Raw genomic sequence first — 20,766 nt, forward strand, 5'->3', positions numbered from 1 at the left:
TAAGGGGCCCCTTCTTCCTTCTGGACAGAAGTCTATGTTACCCCTTTTTAAATAAACCCTGCTTCATATGCTTGCCTCAGTGTGCTTCTTTAATGCTCAAACTTCAACATGTGGGGAAGCAGGACTACACAATCAATCCTAAAAAACAAAGTCAATCTCCAGGCCTGTGTTCCTAAAATAAGGATATGATAGGTAGCCTTATCTACCATCATATCTTTTGTATTTATAGACTGTTTTGACATTTTATTACTTCTTTTCAGAGTAAATCAGAGTAGAAATACACTTAATTTCTCCAAATTTCAATTGTGACCCAATTTCAAACCAGGATAAAACTTTGATGTGGCCTGGCATTTTACTGAAATGCTCTAAGGTGATTTACACTTGAGGTTTCAACACTGGGTACTCAAGAGTATGATTCAGAGGGAAAGGTAGGCTTGGGGTTGGCTAGTCCATTCAATGCCTGGATTTCTTGCCCCATAGGTAGGAGGACCAGAGTGGAATCCCCTTAAGTGATGTTTGGGAAGGAGAAGCTCCTCTTGCTCAGATAAAAGAACAATACTAAGAAAATCCCCAAGGAAAGTAGGAAATACCAACTAAGGGATTGGGGGGGGGCAATGTAAGAGTAGGACGTCTACTGGATAAGAGAATGGATTTTCGCAACTATAATCACAGGACATTCAATGTTTCTCTACAGAAAGAAATGAGTATTTTTTAGGTTCTATTCAATACAACAACCCAATGCACTGGATATTTTATTATAATTTCAATGAAAGTAATGGATCAACATCCTCTTAGTTCAAAATAAAACAAAGTCTACCTCCTTGTGAGGATATAGTTATCATTCCCATTCCGGAGGAGAAAAAAACCGAGGCTTAGATCGGAAAACCAATCTGACTGGAAAGTAGAAGAAATGCACTGGCCTGTTTCTGACCTACAGAAATATTACTGTGTGACAATTAAACATTTCTTTTTCTAAGAATCCTGAGTGCTTGTAGTTGGGTGTGTTACTAAAGTGTCTCACTTACCAGGTGGGGCTTATCTGCTATTCCCATCCTCTGGGCCTCATGGGAAGCCCAAAGTCTGAGCTTCCCATTACCTACACAAAGCCATCTTTCTTTTACAGGGGCTGAGTCCTGGGCACCAAAAGGAAACCCAACAAAAGACTAGTGGTCCAAGCAGTGCGGCCGCAGAAGCTTGGATGTAGGCCGGGACCCGGCTGGCAGGGGATATTCTGTCACCGCTGCGCACAGCAGACACCACCTGCTCGTGTGACCGATCTTGGAGGTTCCAGTTCTGGCGTGTTCCACTCAAGGGCAGGTGGCTGGGCCTCTCAGTCTTCTGCAGAAGGAAACAGCCAAGCCCCGAGGCCACGGAATCTGGCGGGGAGCTGGAGGCGCGGGCTAAGCCCCGCCTGCCGGGCCGCCTCTTCCGCTCGCGCCGGGGTGGGGCAGACGCGGCCGCCTGGATCCGTTCGGACGCGGCCACGTTGTCTTACGCGCCCAGCGCACCTGGCCCTGAGAACCTGGACACCGGCTCCCGCTTCCTGCCCCTCCCGCCCCCCAGCTTATAAAGCTTTGTGGGACGGTAGTATTCCTACGCTCACTCTGCGGAGCACAACCGCTCAAGGAAAGGCCTGGCCATCCGGAGACTCCAGCGCGCGGGCACGTCTGGAATCTGGGCTCGAGAGGCGCCGCCCTCGGTCCGTCCAGCTAGCCTCTCCGCGCCGCCTAGGAGCAAAGAACCAGAGAGAGCACAGGAGAGTGGGGCTCCGCGCAGAGCTCGGCGCCCGGGCCCATGCCCGTGCGCCCCCGCGGGCCCCCGCTATGGCCTCCGGGAGCGTGGCCGAGTGCCTACAGCAAGAGACCACTTGCCCGGTGTGTCTGCAATACTTCGTCGAGCCCATGATGCTCGATTGTGGCCACAACATCTGTTGCGCGTGCCTAGCCCGCTGCTGGGGCGCAGCGGAGACTAACGTGTCGTGTCCGCAGTGCCGAGAGACCTTCCCGCAGCGGCACATGCGGCCCAACCGGCATCTAGCCAACGTGACCCAGTTGGTGAAGCAGCTGCGCACCGAGCGACCGTCAGGGCCCGGCGGCGAGATGGGCGTGTGTGAAAAGCATCGCGAGCCCCTGAAGCTGTACTGCGAGGAGGACCAGATGCCCATTTGCGTAGTGTGCGACCGCTCCCGGGAGCATCGCGGCCACAGCGTGCTACCGCTCGAGGAGGCGGTGGAGGGCTTCAAGGTGAGGGTCCGGCGCGAAGAGTGGGGAGGGGTAGGAGCGCGAATCGGACAAAGGGAGGGGAGAGTCAAAGGGGCTTCCCTTTTTTCCGCCCAGAAAATGGCTGAGCCGGACGTGTGGTTCACAGCCGTCATTTCCTCTCCGTCTGCTATAGAGCCTCTGCACTCAGATTTGGGAAGAAAACCTGTAGCTGGCGAGGAAAACAGAAGTCTCCCCACCCCCACACATCCTTCCCTGTAAGCTTGTCTCACCCACACATTGTGCATAAAGATGGCCTGTGAAGGCCTTCTCTTGACAGTATAAAAGATGTGCGTAAAAACACGTACACATCGACAAGCTTATGAGACACTTGTATTCCCACCGGCTCCACGATATCAGACAAAACACATTTGGACGTTGACTGTGTACATGAAGCAGTGCCCATTCCGTGGTTTACGAGTATTTCTCCAGCACTTCACTTTAACCCTTCTGTTCTAGAAGCTCATGGAAAAGAACAGAGTTTCTTCCTGCTTGAGTAAATCATTTAGCCACTCAGACTCAGGAGATAACATTTATTGTGAAGATTAAGTGAAATGTGACTTAAAAAACCCTTTGTGAACTGTTGAACACACATTGGACAGCTAAACTAACATGGAAATAAAGTATAACGTGAAATAGTTCTAGGTGACATTTAATGAATACATGATGTTTTGTGTTTTTTGTACTTTGAGGACTGCAGGGATATATACCCAATTATGTCCCTGTTTAAATGTGAGTGCATCCATGTATAATTAATCTTGTAACATTTGTGGAACTTCCAGTTATATCATTTCACTCACTCATGGTAATTCCTTGTATGTTGGGAAGGTGTTGTTTACCTATGTCACCCATTAAGAAAATAAGAGAAGTCATTTTCTCTGTGCCTGTGTGGAAAAGCTATAATTGAACTTTAAGCTCCTTCCCAGTCTAGTTACCTTTCTACAAAGCTATGCAGCATCCTTCCAGGGACTGGTGGGTAACTCAGTGTTTAAGAAACACAAATTGTCAAAAGATAGTTTTGGTGGCCACCTGAGCTTAGGCTTTTCTCTGGTGCATGGCAGTATAGTCTGAGGACAGGCTTTAAGCAGGGACTTGGCATCAAGACTGTGGGTTCCATTTGTGATAAGAAAAGTAGCCAGGCTTATACTAAGGTCTGCCAACTCTTTTGCTTTCTTTAGGAACAAATCCAAAACCAACTGGACCATCTAAAAAGAGTAAAAGACTTAAAGAAGAGACGCCGGGCACAGGGGGAGCAGGCACGAGCTGAACTCTTGGTAAGGGTTGTTGGAATTCTTAGATATTACTTCTGCCAAGAGATGTTACTCTTTCTTGACAGTGCCTCAGTTCTGAATTTTTCACTCTGCTTTCTTGCTCCAGCCTCTGAAGGTCTTGAAAAGTGGCTAATGTGCTAATTCAGATAGAAGAATTTGGGAGTTTTGTTTTAAAAAATCAAAAAAATATAGACTTTTATAACATACACTTGTATATCCACTGCCCAACTGTTTAAATTTCTTTTTTTAAACATTTTTTTTCATTGTCTATAGATCTTTTTTTTTTCTTCTTCTTCTTGTTTTGTATCTTGGGATTTTTAAAAAACCTTTATATTATTTATTTATATGTGGTGCTGAGACTCGAACCCAGTGCCTCACACATGTTAGGCAAGTGCTCTACCACTGAGCTACAACCTCAGCCATTTAAATTTACTTTTGAACAATAAATGAAATAAGTCTGTACCCTTTAAAGGTATCTACATCTAAAAAGCAAACTTCTAGACTAGTAGTGTCTAAGCTAATCTTATGTGAAATTTTTTTAGTCCTGATCTGTATATGGTAAAGAACTTCTGGCTAGGGAACTCATTCCTTTGGTGTCCTTAGATCCCACTACGTGCACTTCCCACAATCCACTGAGACTTCAGCTCCCCTTGGATGAAATATCTCAGTGAAACTGAGTAGACTGAAATGATTATAATGTCGTCTTTGGGAAGATTGTCAAAAGTGAGAGACAACCTTTCTCTGAGAATCAGGATGCCTGAACATATTTAGTGGCTCTGACACTAGCCAATTTTTTTAGATGGATAGAGTGCAACCACCTCTTTTGGCCTTAGTTTCCTCATCAATGAAATGGGTCAGCTGTACTAGACTTGTGATTTTCCAGCAAGGCTAGTACTGTCCTTTCCCTACAATGGTGTGTGTGGGTATTTCTTTGTGACTGAGGATTAGAGTCATTGGAAAGGGTAAGGCAGGGATGGTAAATGTCTTAACAACGCAAGAAACAGTCCCATGCTAGGCAGAATTATTCCTTCTAATGACACCTCCTTTGAGAAATACTGAATTATATGATTTTTAAGGTTTCTTTCAGCTTTGATTTACTGTTTTTAAGATTTATTGTATGGTTTATGTCTTTGAAAGACTTATCCAGCTGAAAAGAGTTATAAGCTTATGAAAAGGATTTATAAACCCAGGTATGTACATATTACTAAGTTGCATAGTGAGTATATGCTTAAGAAGAGAGATTAGAGGAATGGTTGTTGGAGGAATGTTCTTGGGGAACAGGTGAATTTAGAACAGGTATTTGTAGACTTTACATAAAGAACCAAATAGTGGGGATGTGGCTCAAGCGGTAGCGCGCTCACCTGGCATGCCTGCGGCCTGGGTTCGATCCTCAGCACCACATACAAACAAAGATGTTGTGTCCGCCGAAAAACTAAAATAAATAAATAAATACTAAAAAAATTCTCTCTTCTCTCCCTCTCTCACTCTCTCTTTAAAAAAAAAAAAAAAAAAAGAACCAAATAGTAAATATTTTTAGTTACTTGGACTATGTCACAATTATCACCTCTGCCATTTTATCTCAAAAGCAGCCATATCAGATACATAAGTGATTGGCTGTGGCTGGATTCTAATAAAACATTACTTGATTCCTTTAAAGCCATTTGCTAACCCCTGACTTAGAACAAAATGATAATAGTGTCCTGACAGTGGGATATGGGAGTAGAGAAGGAAGGATAGATAAGCTGTGACAAACAAGTTAGCCACAGGAGGGAACCAGGGAAAACCTCAGTACTTCCCCAACCCCTGTGAGACAGGGCAGTTTGTGAACACCCCTGAAAACCAAATATAGAAGACATGGATTATGAAGGGTCCAAGGAAATTGTGTTTGTTTCAAACTGTACCACACAGGACACATATCTGATTGTGTCATTTCTCTGTGTGACAATCTTTTATGGCTCTCAATTGCAACAAATTTCTTACTCCTTAGCCTGGTATGTTCTCATCTCCTCTTAACTTTTCTGCTTTCATTCCTCAGAACTTATGTATTCCAGACAGACAGAACCATTGGCCTTGTCTCCCTACTTCTTTGCCTGTGCTACTTCTTCTGCCTAGAAAACTTTCCTCTTACCCATTTGGTGAATTCCTGTGTGAACAGTGATTCTGTGAAGACTGTGTTACCTCCTTCCACGGCAGCCTGTTACTCTGTTTTTACCCATCCATGACTCTGTGTAGCACATGAGAACAGGAACTGTGTTTTAATAATCACTAGGATAACTCAGTTCCTTGCCATTATGGTAAAGACCATAAATAATGAGTAAGTGAACACAGTGAAATAATGAATAAGTTTTAGTATCTTTGGATAAACTGACTTGGGGTGAGTCACCAGGGGAGAATTGTGAAAAGACCTCTAGAAATGAGCCTTTTCTCTTCACTGCCCTTGTCTATCATCTGCACAGAGCCTAACCCAGATGGAAAGGGAGAAGATTGTTTGGGAGTTTGAGCAACTGTATCACTCCTTGAAGGAGCATGAGTATCGCCTTCTGGCCCGCCTTGAGGAACTAGACTTGGCCATCTATAACAGTATCAATGGTGCCATCACCCAGTTCTCTTGCAACATCTCCCACCTCAGCAGCCTGATTGCCCAGCTAGAAGAGAAGCAGCAGCAGCCCACCAGGGAGCTCCTGCAGGTAAGGCATGAAGAATCCTGCTACGACATCTCCAATAAAAATAGCCTCTTTTTTCCTTTGCCAAGTAGTATCCAGGACCTCCTGTTTCCTGGTTAACTGTGCAGGAGTTGCACAGGTGCCAAACTCTGTACTGAGTATGTTGGAAAAGAAACATACACCAGAAGCTGTGGTTGACACAACTTGGGTTATCAGTTACATTGTCTCAGAAAAGGCAAAGGGAAGACCTGGTGCCCTGGCCTGCCCTGATAAATGTTCTGATCATAGGCCAAGTTCTTCATATCTTTGGGTCTTAGTGACTTCAATAAGAGGGGCTTGGATCACATGCCATTTGGAGAGCGCCTCATTTCATTATCCTATAATTTTAAAGTATACATGTATATTACCATAGCTACAAAATAGTAAGCACTTGAGCAGGAGTTGGGTAGTCCTGTGATTTTACTGTGTTAATGTAGTGAGAGAGCTGCAGTAGATCTAGCCAGGTAAGACTGCAGGCAATGAGCTATTGCCCATGTGTTTCATTCAGTGCATACTAATTGTCTGCTGTGGATCAGGCACTGCTCTAAGCACTGGGGTTAAGTGGTGAGTAAGCTTCCCTGAGTTATATTCCAGTGTGGAAGCTAGATAATAAGTGAATAATTATTACAGTTGTTGACAAAGGCCATAAAAAGGGATGATGAGATAGACCAAGTATCAGCAAATACTTAAGATAATTGGAAAAAGAATATACTTTGCAATAGGTAAAATTATATGAAATCCAGATTCAGTGACCATACATTTTTAATTGGCGCACAGCCATGCTTATTCAGGTATGTATCCTCTATCATTGCTTTTTCATTATAACAGCAGTGTTGAGTAGTGGTGACAGACTGAATGGCTCACAGAGACTGAAAGACTTACAAAGCCTAAAATATTTACTATGGGCCTTTAAGAAAAAATTTATTGACTCTCACTTTAAAATAATAAGAAAAAAAGAAAAGCTTAATTCTTAACATACATTGCTATTTAATTGTCAGGCAGAGCTTGCAAAGAGGACAGTTGACCAGAGAGGCAGAATGTAATCAGGAAGAAAGACTTGTTTTGGGAAGGAGGGAGTGGACAACAGGGTCCAATGCATTTGATGTCAGATAATATCAGAGCTGATATCCATTTGGTTTAAAATATGACTGCCATTGATGACCTTATGTAGAAATGCCACAGTGGAATAATTTTGGGTCAGAGTTAAATGGTGAATGGAGACTATGAGAGAGTAGGTGACTATATAAAAAATGACAATGAAAGAAAAACTTAGAGATGAAGTAGATTTGTGGGGCTTTATCTGGAGGAGATACTTAAAGAAACCAGTTAAACTTATTTTCAAAGTCTGTGTGGGGAGGAAGTCTGTTGTAAGGATCCAGATGTGAGGGAAGATGCCGAAGCTATGATGGGTTTCAGGATAGCGTGCTGTCCCTGAGAAAGCAGGGGGAATGGGAATTAAAGCATATGTTTAGAAGTTAGTTTCAGAAGGTCCTCTCTTGCATGGGAAGAAATTATTATTTCAAAATATGGGAAAGCCAGTTGGTCCATGAGACATAGGATAATTTATAATAGAATGATTTAAATGATATGATTTAAACCAGTCATTTATAGTAGAACCATTCTGCCCTGTTGTGATTTTCTTTTGTGCTTTTGTGTCAGATCTGGTGCAAATACTGAGAAAGAAGTTAGGCCTAAGATAATTGGAGTTTTTTGTTTGTTTTTTTCTTTTAAGAAATGTTTGTAAAATATACAGAATATAAATTTCACTATTTGTGTAACTCTGTGGCACAAAATAGCATTCAGTAAATTTACAATGTTGTGCAATTGTCAATAATTATCTAGATCCAGAACACTTTCATCACTCCAAAAAGAAACCACATATAATTAAGCAGTCATTCCTTTTCCCTTCTGCCTCCAACCCCTTGCTCCATACATTTATCTATTCTAGATATTTTATATAAGTAAAATCACATAATAGCCTTAAGCTTCTTTCACTTGGCATAATTTTTTCAAGTTTATATCTATATTGTAGTACATATTCAATATTTTATTTCTTTCTATAGCTGAATGATATTCCATTGCATGGATATATACTATATTTTGTTTACTCATCATTTAATGAACATTTGGGTTGTATCCACATTGTAGACTAGTGAATATTGTGAATAATGGTTTTGGGAACATTAAATGTATATAAAGTAATTCATAAATTGTGTCATCCTTGTGCAGGGACCATGCTAATCTTTGCTATGTTATTTCAGTTTTTCTACTGCTGTTGATGCAGACACTATACTCAAAATTTTAAAACTTTTTTTTTTTTAAGCAGAAGGTTTTTATGAGAATATTTTTGAATATACAGATAATGAAACCAAAGCTGGATGATAAGGAAAGTGGAAAAAGAAAGAGGAATCATCATGGACCTAATGATTGATGATGACAATCAAGTGTGTTTATGATGGAATTATGTAGAAAACAAGCTGAAGTTATAAGAATAGGAAAAGAAGTTAACATACAGAAATCAGCAGCCTCTATATGCGTATATAACAACCACTAGAAAATATATTATGTATTGGAAGAGGACACCATTTCCCATAGCAAGAAGAGAAAGAAAATAGATAAAGTACTTGGAAATACACTGAGAAAATCTATATAAAAACCTATGTGGAAGGGAATACCTCTCAAAAACACAAAATAGAAGTGAAGAAATAAAAAGATATTCTTCATAAGACATCTCAGCATCAAGTTGTCAGTTCTAAAGTTTTTTATAAGTTTAATGCAATTTCAATAAAAATACCAACAAGCTTTTTCTCTGAATTTAGAAAGATTCTGGGATACACTGAGCAGACCATCGGGTACTAGCCCTATTAGATATTAAAGTATAATACAAAGGTCTGTAAAATTAAAGTAGTTGGTATTAGCATAAGAGAAAAAAAGTCACAGGCATTATAACCAGTCAGAAGTCAGTGTCAGATTCAAAGAAAATGTCTGCAACGAATAGTACCAAAGCTCCAATATATAAAGAACTTACTAAAATTGAGGTGGGGGTGGGAATCAAAATTTTCTAGGAAAATGGACAGAAGTTGGCCCATGAACATATGGGAAAAAATACTCAACTGCATTTGTAATAAGAAAATGCACATTGGGGCTGGGGCTGTAGCTCAATTGGTAGAGTACTTGTCTTGCAAGCACAAGGCCCTGGGTTCAATCCCCAGCACACACACAAAACAAAAAAAAAAAGAAAGAAAAGAAAATGCACATTAAAATGCTAAGATACCCCTTACCAGTTAGTATAGAGATATATATAGATTTTTTTTGGAGTCAGGGTCTCCCTAAATTGCTTAGAGCCTTGGTAAGTTGCTGAGACTGGCCTTGGCCTTGAACTTGCAATCTTCCTACCTCAGCCTCCCAAGCTGCTGGAATTACAAGACGTGCGCCACCACACCTGGCAACAATATAGTTTTAGCATAATATGCCATTGGCAAATATGTGGGAGAGACATATTATTGGTGGAAATGCAAAATCATGAAACCATTTCAGAGGAAAATTTGGCAATATTTAACAAACCACACACGCACACACACACACACACACACACACACACACAAGCAGTTGAACTTTATGTAAAAATCTGTGCTAGAAATTTACCTTGAAGATATACCTAAGTATGAAAATATATTTGAAAATACACAGCAAGAATACTTGCTGTAGCAATGTGTGTAAATGCAAAATATTGGATATAGTTTGTCTTCTAAACTTAGAGGATTTTTTAGTCAATTATGAATATATACACAGCAAAATGCTATGCAACTGTAAAAAAGCATAAGAATGATACTTATGAACTAAAAAGCCAGGACATATTGGTAAGTGAAAAAAAAAATGTAAAACATAGAATATGTTGCTTTTTGTGTAAGAAAGGAAGAAGGATTGGAAAGTACATGTGTATGCTATTTTTGCAGAGGAATCTGAAAGGATAACTAGACACTAATAGAGATGGAGAGATGAGATGGGAGGGGACAGAGAAGGGAGTAAAAAGGACTTTCTTGCCAAGTCTCAGAGACTTTTTGAGCACCAAAATAAATAAGAACAGTAATATATTATAGCACATTGAATAAAATAATCTGTGAGTCCACACTATTAATAAATAGGAAGGGCAATTTTTTTCTAATAGAATGTCAACTAAACATAGAAGGAATTTTGAAGTTAAAAAATGACCTTTTGGCAACCATCATAGTAAAAATTAATAAGACTTGTCAGTGAATGCTAACTCTAAGGGGAAAAGTTTGATGAGAATGAAAAGTATTTTATAGATACTTATTAATTGCAAGAGGAAAAAACAGTAACTGTACAATGATCAAAATCAGTTTTGCCACTGGGCATGCTGGTGCTTGCCTGTAGTCCCAGTGACTTAGGAGGCTGAAACAGGAGAATCACAATTTCAAGGCCAGCCTCAGCAACTTAGTGAGACACTGTCTCAAAATAAAAAGGGTCCCTAGGTTCAATTGCTAGTACTGGGAGAAAAAAAAAAATCAGTATTGCCAGTGAGAGACAAGCAAATATCTACTCTCGAAAGATATAACATACCCTAGTTAAAGATGGTATAACTGGAATTAATCATGAGGGAAATGTCTTAAATGGAGGGACATTCTATAAAATAACTAGTTTACATCAAATAATGGTAATGTGAAAGGTAAGTCAATTGTGAGAATCTTTTCCAGTTAAATACACATCAATTGTAATTAAGTGCAATGAATGATCCTGGATTACATGGAATGTGGGTAGGGGTGTTGGAGCTACAAAGAACATTAGTGCAATAATTGATTAAATTAGCCTACGACTGTGGATACAATAAATGTATCAACGTTCAATTTCCTGAATTTTATAACAGTGCTATAGTTATTTTAAAAAGTAGTTGTTCTTAGGAACTACACATGAAAGAATAAAGGGATAGAATGTAAACAGTTACCTCAAGTGGTTCTGAAGATGTATATGTCATAAATATATGTGAGAAGAGAAAGGTTAAATAATTATGTGAATAGTTAAAGGTTGGCAAACCTGGTAAAAGACTGTAGAAGAGTACTTTGCACTGCCAACTATTCTGTGTATTTGAAACTAATTCACAATAAAAAGAAAACAAGGCAGATGGGTATAAGTTATTGACATCCAAGAGTAGAATGACAGAGTTAATAAATCTCAGTTTCTTCTGCCTGATTTTTAGATCCTTGAAACTGAGTTATGTTCCAATGATTCTTTTCTCTGGCTTTTCCCAGGAAGACCAGCCCATAGTTGGGTTTTTAATGAACATTCGTGAAAGAAAACTCAAATTATAAATAGCTTCTCATAGTATCCTTTTCCTTTCTCTTATAGGACATCGGGGATACGTTAAGCAGGTATAGTTTTCTCTCCCCCTAGTGTTAAACCAAGCACAAGAAGACTGTCTCACTCACATTTGTAAATCCTGAAAGGAGCCCAGGGCCCGAGATGGACATCTTCCTGAATTGCTACCTATCTCTGAAGAGTCACCGGTGTGCTAAGAACTAGATTAACCACAACTGTTCTCTGTAAAACTTGGGAATTATTGGCAATTGGCAAATTGTGGAGGTCGGGTAAGATAGGGGTTCACATTTGAGAGTGTTGGTGTTTGTGGGTGTGAGGACACTTCCATGGAGAGGTTGGGAACTTCCAGGAGTTGGACATTACAAGGACACATTATGGCTGTTACTTAATATGAATTTTAGAATTTATTTATCATTCTCTTTCTCTCTTGCTATAATGGGGGAAATTGGGCCTAAAGAAAGTATAATGAGCCTAGAGGTATCAAATTACTGATGAACCACTTGAATTCTGACTTTTCTCATTATTTCTCTATAATACTACCAAATGGAAGATGAGGAGGCCTGGGGATGTAGCTCAGTGGTATAATACCTGGTTGGCATGCACAAATCCCCAGCACCAAGAGGAATATGAGGAAGAGCTTCCTGGGGACATGACCAAAAAGAAAGGGAGAACTTGAAGAGGGCAAGAAACCAGGGCAGAGTTTTATTTGTAGGATTGATGGTAAGAGCAAATCTAATAGGCCTCAGGAAGCTAACATTTACAAAACTTTGAAGTTGATTTAAAAATCCTAAATTTTTGGTGAAAATCTTCCAGTGGAAACTGTATGGAAAGCTACTATTGAGGAGATTGAGAAGGCTTCCATATAAGGGGTAGGTTGGCTAGGAGGACTATGGTTATAGAAACATGTTGATAGGAATAAGGTTGTTGAGGGCCCTCAGGATGGTGATAAGTTGGAACTTATACCAGTCCCAGATAGATGTTCCAAGAAAATATTGCCTCTATCTGGTACTTTTTGATAATAACCAGTTCTGACCCATCATAAGGGCCTAGATTGCACAGACCTAGTAGTATGTGATATTAAGGACTGGGATTAGCTGTATGAAATAGGATATCCAAAATTCCATTGGCTTAAGGCTTCAACATAATTTTAAAAATATGTTGCCATATAAGAAATGTGCAGGTAGGTAGCCTGAGGACTGGTAGAGTGGCTCCAGTGATCCTCATAAATTCTGATTTCTTCCCATTTGCTGTTATATCATCTCTGAAGTATGGTCTTCATATCGACCAAGTAGCTGCTAGAATGCCAGCCAAGAGAAAGAAAATCACATTTCTTTTTAAGCAAATTTATTTTCAAAATATGAGATACTTCTTATCTCTCATTGGCCACCTCAGTTACAAAGTCATATCCATCTATGAGGGAGACTGGCCATCCATGAGCTGTTAAATTTAGAAAAAAGGAGAAGAGACACTGGGTGGGCAACTAACAGTCTTTGCCATAGACTTCCTTTTAGATGTGAGAAAATTGGGTGTTGTCCTCCATATAATGTCTGTCTGTCTAAAGATGTTATTCCTCCTGTATTTGGGAACTTGCAGATTATGGATAGTTGCCCACTGTAAATATCAAGGACTTCATCATGGAATCTACACCTTTGATAATCAGTTTTGTAATGCATTTAGTTCAGTAAACCTTTTTGAAGACTTGCTAATTGTGAGCTAGGTTCTTCTCAGAAAATGAAAATGGGTAAGATTATCTCCCTTGTTTTGGTTTAGAGGATTATAGTTGTAAGAGAAGACATAAAAAGCTACAGTAGCTGTTTCTAAAGACTGTCTGCCTATGTTGAAAAGTTTGATTCAGGATCTGTTCTGGCCCATGATAGGCTATATAATTAGGGAGGGATTCACATGTGTTTTTTAAATTTAGGGCTGAAAGAATCAGGATCCCTGAACCTTGGATCACACCTCCAGATCTGCAAGAGAAAATCCACATTTTTGCCCAAAAATGTCTATTCTTAACGGAGAGTCTGAAGCAATTCACAGGTAATGTGAGGAGAAGGGTCATGAGAGGAATTAATTTATACTATTATAATCTATGTATTGCCTAAAAGGTTATATTTTTCTCAGAAAACCAAATAGTGGGGGCTGGGTATATAGCTCAGGTGATAGAGAGCTTGCCTCACATGAACAAGACCCTGGGTTCATCCCTACCACCACAAAAGAAAGAAAGAAAACCAAATAGTGGGATGCAAACTGAATATCTTCTCCTTTTCTTTCCTCAGAAAAAATGCAGTCAGATATGGAGAAAATCCAAGGTAAATTCACCTATTACATACTGGACTTTTGATGATGGAATTTCACAAGAGGAAGAGCATCTGAACTTATAATGTGGGAAAATAAGATGGTTGATCTCTAATATTTTACATCTTCCTTTTAGTCTTAAATTTTTCATTTAATAGCCTTTTGTTCTCATTTGAAGTCGGTTAACTATATCTAATCAGTTCTCAGTCTATATGGAAGAGGAAAATAGGCAACTTAAAATGTAATCCAGAATTAAATTGATTATTTAAAAAATGTTTTTAATTAGGAAAAAGAATGAACATACACTATCCATTTCATATGAGCCAGTATTTATAATTGTAATTGACTGATTTCTTATAGCTGTAGACACAGAGACCCACTAGGCCAGGAGGAATGAGCAGCACTGACTGAGATAACACCAAGGAAGTGATTTTTGAGCCAGCATTCAGGAATCAGACTACTAAGGTTGTGGGCCCACCTATGTCACTTAATGTTTACAATGTTGCTGAGCATGGTAGCACTTGTCTATAATCTCAGGGACTTGGGAGACTAAAGCTAGAGGATCTCAAGTTCTAGGCTAGCCTCTGCAACTATGTGAGACCCTGTCTCAAATAAAAAAGACTGGGGATGTATTTCAATAATAGAGCACCTGAGTTCAATCCCTAGTATTCTAAATCTAAAATTTTCTGCTCATGAACCATTTTCACTTAGGAGTTGGCCAAATGCTGAATATTAAAATTTTTAGGCAGTCTGGTAGAGTCGGAAATTCTTACAAGTAGGTAGACTCTTATTTATTAAAAAGTACTAACCCCCATAATCTTTGATAATCTCATATCATGTATGCTGAATCCTTATTGCATCTTAGCTATATATTTATTTGGGGCCTCTAGCAATATAGATTTAGGACATGTCTTTCACAAGCAAGACAGCTAGGGAGAAACTCCATAATACAGTGGATGGTTTAGACATAGTCTTTCTTGATGTGGTTCTTATTAATGTCTCTGGTTCTTTTTCTACTTAAAAGGCTCATTAAGAACTTATGTGAAAATGACTAGTCAACTTTAAAATGCCATATAAGGGAATAGTCTTGTTTGCCCCACAGTAGTAGTCACTTGAGCCACTCAGCCCCTAGAGCACAGACGGCTTATGAGAGTAAGGAGTTGTGTATGACTTGGGATTTGAACTGTGTTTTGCTCTACAGAGCTAGCCAGCTCACTTCAGGGTGGAATTCTTGCTTGGTTCAATTTGATTTCATATTCTACCAGTCTTAGGCATGTTGTTTTCCTTCTACCAAAGATTCTCAATCCCCCTTCTCTTAACGTCTTTAACTAAATGATGAAGTCATACATTGTATGAGGAAATCTGCATGGCTGACAACAGAATTTCTGAGATTTTTAGTGGAGTGCACTAACCAAAGATCTTTTGAGTTATGTATTCCTTGGAAATACTCAAATGGCTTTCATAACAACTTCTCTGTTTGTTTTTTCAGAATTGCGAGAGGCTCAGTTATATTCAGGTAGGTGATACATACAGGAGAAAGGAATAAAAATTCTGTGAACCTAACTACTATTGTGAATGATTTGTTGGAGAATTAACGTAATTTGGATTCTTTAGGTTATGTATGTAAACATGGCATATAACAACAATCCACTATATTTCTGTGTGATTACAGTTAACTTTGCAACCTGAGGTGCTTCAGAGCTAAAACCATTGGTGGTGGTGGTGGGGTGGGATGGGGTCAATTTCAGGTGATAAGAAGGATCATAGAGTGTCAACTGCAGTTCCCCAAACTAGAACACTTCTGTGCATCTACTATAGTGCACTGCTCTGCCTCCCCAGCCTCAGGGGCAACATGCTGTTTGCAATAAGCAGGAGTGATTGAGCTCAATGTTAACTCTAGTGCTAGAGACAGTCTAGGAATCTTGGTTATTCCATCACTACTTATTTTTTTTGTTTATTTTTTTAATATTTATTTTTTAGTTGGACACAGTATCTTTATTTATTTATTTTTATGTGGTGCTAAAGATCGAACCTGGGGCCTCGTATGTGCTAGGCAAGCGCTCTACCGCTGAGCCACAACCCCAGCCCTCCATCACTACTTATGGGAAAAGATTGAAACTTCCCTTCCCCTTGACAATCACCTTTATCCTATAATTCAGAGAAGCTGAATGGAATCTTCTTCATGAAGAGATGGGTTCTACATATAAAAAGATCTTCTTTGGTGCTGCACTGATTGTGAGCCATATTTGGTTCTTTAAATAAGTATTAACTGAATCCTTTGCTTTTATACCATACAGTTTAACATTGTGTACTTTAAAGGAAACAAAAGAGTATAAGACACTAACTGCCCTGTCCTTGTAGTTTACATTGTCTGGTTGAAGATATGAGGTATACTCATGACATAAGAAAGAGGTAGGCCCAAGACTGGGTATATAGCTCAGTGGTAGAGCAGGTAGCTGGGTGAGGCCTTGGGTTAAATACTTAGCACCAAAAAGGGAAGGACGGGTGGATATTGTATATTGTGAACAGATTGAAGAACCAAGGGTTCTGGTCACTCTACTGGTGTCCTGTCATGAACCTTTGTTGGGAGTCACTTAGTCTGACTGTGTTTTGATTTCTGAGAGTTAATGTTTGGGAATCCTTCTCATAAACAAGATGTGAAGAGCAAATGAGAGACTATTTCAGTGCTTTTGAAGCAAGAAGGTACCATATGGTGCAAGAGGCAGTAGTGCTAAATAACAGAAGAGATGACATGAATTATACAGTTTTAAATTTAAAAGCAAGAAGAGTACTGGTGTGGGCTGGTTAAGAAAAACTGGGGAGCTAGGAACAATAGCACATGCTTGTAATCCCAGCCTCTCAGATGAGGCTAAGGCAGGAGGATCAAAAATTCCAGGCCAGGCTGGGCAACTTAAGAACCTGTCTTTAAAAAATTAAAAATGCTGGGAATGTAGCTCAGTGATCGAGACCCTGGTTCAATTCCCAGTACCATAAATAAATAAGTAAATAAGAAAAACTGAGGAAGATAAGGGCCTTAGAAGAAAATAGAATGAATGATTCAGATGTACAGGGTTAAGCCCTAATGGAATGAATAAGAGTGAATGGGAAGGTAGGCAAATTGGTCCAGATTTCTCAGTTCCTTACCAACAGTTCCAAATTCTTTGAAAGCCAAAGTTTTGTTACCCCCCTCCCCTACATTGTTTTGCAGCCAATTAATTAAGGTACCAAAACCTGAATTTATGTGAGACTCTTTAGAGCTTTTATCCTATATCATGTGAACATTTGTATGTTTCACAGAAGATATGTTAATATTTGATTATAGGGTACGTGCTAGACCTTAACTGTTGTAATCTGAATTCTTTGGAACTTTTGACCCCTATAGCTTTCAAATTAAGTGATTGTGAAAATATAAAAAAACCTCAAATTTGGTAAATAATGGATGTTGTGGCTTAGGATGTAAAAGAAAAGGAAGGGAGCAGAGTGCAGTGGCACATGCCTGTAATCCCAGCGGCTTAGGAGGCTGAGGCAGGAGGATTGCTAGTTCAAAGCCAACCTCAGTATAAAAGCAAGGTGCTAAGCAACTCAGTGAGATTCTGTCTCTAAATAAATAGGGCTGGGGATGTGGCTCAGTAGTTGAGTACCCCTGAGTTCATTTCCCAGTACCAAAAAAAAAAAAAAGTGGGAATGGGGGTAAAATTTTAGTATTTCACTATATCATCATTATAGAAGGCAACCACCTAATCCAACAGTAGTTTTTGAAATGTGAATTTTAAGATGTATTTCATAAGATGAATGTATCCTCTTAGTACGGAGCTCTTATTCTATACCCAGGGAGATGGAAGAAAGGCTAGGTGTTCTTGAGTGGGCTCTCCTGGACTTCCAGCTGACTCTCCCCTTTGTGTTTCTGCAGTGGACGTGACTCTGGATCCAGATACAGCTTACCCCAGCCTGATCCTTTCTGATAATCTGCGGCAAGTGCGATATAGTTACCTCCAACAGGATTTGCCTGACAACCCTGAGCGGTTCAATCTTTTTCCCTGTGTCTTGGGCTCTCCATGTTTCATCGCTGGGAGACATTATTGGGAGGTAGAGGTGGGAGATAAAGCCAAGTGGACCATAGGTGTCTGTGAAGACTCTGTATGCAGAAAAGGTGGAGTAACCTCAGCCCCCCAGAATGGATTCTGGGCAGTGTCATTGTGGTATGGGAAAGAATACTGGGCACTTACGTCCCCAATGACTGCCCTTCCCCTGCGGACCCCTCTCCAGCGGGTAGGGATTTTCTTGGACTATGATGCTGGTGAGGTCTCCTTCTACAATGTGACAGAGAGGTGTCACACCTTTACTTTCTCTCATGCTACCTTCTGTGGGCCTGTCCGGCCCTACTTCAGTCTGAGTTACTCGGGAGGGAAGAGCGCAGCTCCTCTGATCATCTGCCCCATGAGTGGGATCGATGGGTTTTCTGGCCATGTTGGGAGTCATGGTCATTCCATGGAGACATCCCCTTGAAGTGGTGAACACAGACTAAAAGGGCTGTTGGCTATAATTGTACCCCAGGCACAAGGCATCTTGTTGCCTTGCCGATTCCTGTCTGTCACAGCTGGGTACCATTTTCCATGCCCTTGCAGAGGCAGACAGGATGTCCATGTTCTCTACTATCCTTTTCCTTCCCCTGCAAATTGTGAGATGTAACAAGAAGTATCAATATTTCCCAAAAATAAAAACCAGATGTCCTTCGGTGTTTCACATTTTTTGGTTTTACATAGAAACCAGATAAACAGCAAATAATAATCTTTGGATTTGGAGAGCCACTCAAGTTACTTACACCATCTTGGCTTAGCCTGGCTTCCTCTGGCTCAGCCCACATAATAATCATGGGAATTTACTGCCATTTCTTGACTAGGGATCCTTTCTGAGAACCTAGAATGGAACTGCAAGGCCCTGTTAGCATGGCTTCCTTTATTCCAATTTTTTCTTGGAAAAGTATGTCTACCCTTGATTTTCAGTCTGCCAGTTTTTTACTAACAAGGGTCTATATGTGTTTGGGTTAGTTACAGTATTTTACAATAATGGTGAAAAATGGTCCCACCTCTACCATGAGAGGATATTCTAATCAGTGTTTCTGCCTCTAAATCTTTTCTGGGGCTTTATTTGTTCCCTTCATACTAATGACAAGTGTCTCCTAGTGCTGGGTGCACATCATTTTAGGTCACCATCTACTATTTCTAGATCCTCTCCCAGGCACATCTATGGACTGGTGGTCAGTTAAACACTATCTCTGGAAGAATTCTAGTATTCCAGAAATTTGTTGCCTTTTTACCTCCTCCTTCTATCTCCTCTGGGGGATGGGGAAATTCACCTTCATAATGTGTGTATCATCAAGGGGCAACTCCATCCCAATGGCCACTGGATCTTGAGACATTCTGGAATCAGAAGGCTAAGGCGGGTTACTTTGAGCAAGCCCCATGGTGGTTCTTGGTCTTACTTCTCTTTGGGAATATGCTCCTCTGTTTAAAAAATAAAGTAAATATGGATGTTTACATTGCTGTTGTGTTGTGGGTCTTGGTCAGATTGGGTTCACACATGGAGCAAGTAGGGTGTCAACTTCCACTGTGGTTTCAGAATCCTGGCCAATGTTTTTCTTACATCTGGGTGATAAAACTAGTTTCTTAGTGCCCTGACACTGACTCTAATGGTGCTGAGAAAGTAATGTTAGGGCCAGGCACTGTGGTGCATGGCCATAATCCCAGCAGCTTGGGAAGCTGAGAAGTTCAATGTCAGCCTCAGCAACTTAGTAAAGCCCTGAACAACTCACTGAGACCCTGTCTCAAAATAAAATATAATAAAAGGGCTGGGGATGTGGTTTAGTGGTTGAGCCCCTCTATGTTCAATCCCCTGTACCAAAAAAAAAAGTAATGTTGGATATTCCTGGCTTGGAATATATCAGAAGGCCCAAATTTTGCTTCCTAACAGAGAACCACCATCCCAAACCCTTGGGGTACCTAGTCATCATGTACTGAGGAGGAAATATGAGGCAGAGAGGCTCTATTTCCAGGAATTTGATCTTTTCTACTTCTGAACATGGCTTCTGAAGACAAGATTCTGTTAGCTATATAACCTTTCATTGATGTTTGATTGCTATCATGAATTGTTGATAATGTGTCATTTATTTATTCATCAGGCTTTATGAGAAATAATTCAGAGATTACAGAAAAGGGATTCCATGAGGCTAGATCAGCTTTTACCATTTCATTCTGAGATATAAATGCATAGAATAACAGATACATGCATATAAATTATGACTCACAGAGCAATGCTTGGAACATAGTGTGAAGAGTAACAGACTTAACACAACAACCTCATGAAGTGTGTATTGTTGCCCTTATTTTACAGATAAAGAAACCGAAACAGGGTAAATGACTTACCCTAGGTGTATAGCTAGGAAGCAGCAGAGCCAGGATTCAAACTGAGATGGAACACATGACCACATACCTCAGATTCTTACACATAGTATATATACATAGATTATGCTTTTTACATGGGAAAGGCAAAGCAGAGACTGGACACCTTGATGTGCCAGTTCATCAACCTGAGATGCCTGCCTATGACTATTTACTGTAGACTTGAGGTTCTGTAACTAGAAAATGGAGTCAAGACTTTTATTCAAAAAATCACATTCCACTTTCACCTAGTCCCTTGGAGCAGGAAGGAAGAATAAAGATAACTTGTACACTTTCAAGGAAATATGCCCTTGAAATGGACTCCTGGTTTTTACTGTCCCAGTGATGAGGCTATGGACATATCTATAAGGGTAAATCTTAATGCTTCGTGAAAAAAGTCTTCAAAGACTATATACTTATGATACCCTTCTTTTTTTTTTTTAAACAGGTTGTTTTTTTTTTTTTTTTT

The 20,766-nt window shown here is 40.0% G+C and overlaps 1 protein-coding gene and 1 pseudogene across 1 annotated transcript; one reads left to right on the forward strand and one right to left on the reverse strand.

Moving 5' to 3' along the window:
• Nucleotides 1-1,610: 1,610 nt before the first annotated feature.
• Nucleotides 1,611-19,397, forward strand: Trim27 (tripartite motif containing 27). Its single transcript, XM_026414552.2, has 8 exons — nucleotides 1,611-2,243; nucleotides 3,437-3,532; nucleotides 5,986-6,216; nucleotides 11,596-11,618; nucleotides 13,487-13,602; nucleotides 13,842-13,874; nucleotides 15,350-15,376; nucleotides 17,771-19,397. Exons 1-8 carry the CDS (start codon nucleotides 1,824-1,826, stop codon nucleotides 18,364-18,366), a joined length of 1,542 nt encoding a protein of 513 aa, XP_026270337.1. The 5' UTR covers nucleotides 1,611-1,823; the 3' UTR covers nucleotides 18,367-19,397.
• LOC113200962 (U6 spliceosomal RNA) lies at nucleotides 8,415-8,515 on the reverse strand (annotated as a pseudogene).
• Nucleotides 19,398-20,766: the final 1,369 nt, after the last annotated feature.

The sequence above is a fragment of the Urocitellus parryii genome, chromosome 8, assembly GCF_045843805.1.
Source record: "Urocitellus parryii isolate mUroPar1 chromosome 8, mUroPar1.hap1, whole genome shotgun sequence".
NCBI lineage: Eukaryota > Metazoa > Chordata > Mammalia > Rodentia > Sciuridae > Urocitellus > Urocitellus parryii.

What these genes read in the sequence shown, in the direction of transcription:
- Trim27 (XM_026414552.2), top strand. Translation starts at nt 1,824, where the DNA reads ATGGCCTCCGGGAGCGTGGCCGAGTGCCTACAGCAAGAGACCACTTGC. An exon ending in CCACCAGGGAGCTCCTGCAG is followed by an intron (nt 6,217 to 11,595) that starts GTAAGGCATGAA and finishes TTTCTCTTATAG; the next exon opens with GACATCGGGGATACGTTAAG. An exon ending in ATCGGGGATACGTTAAGCAG is followed by an intron (nt 11,619 to 13,486) that starts GTATAGTTTTCT and finishes TTTTAAATTTAG; the next exon opens with GGCTGAAAGAATCAGGATCC.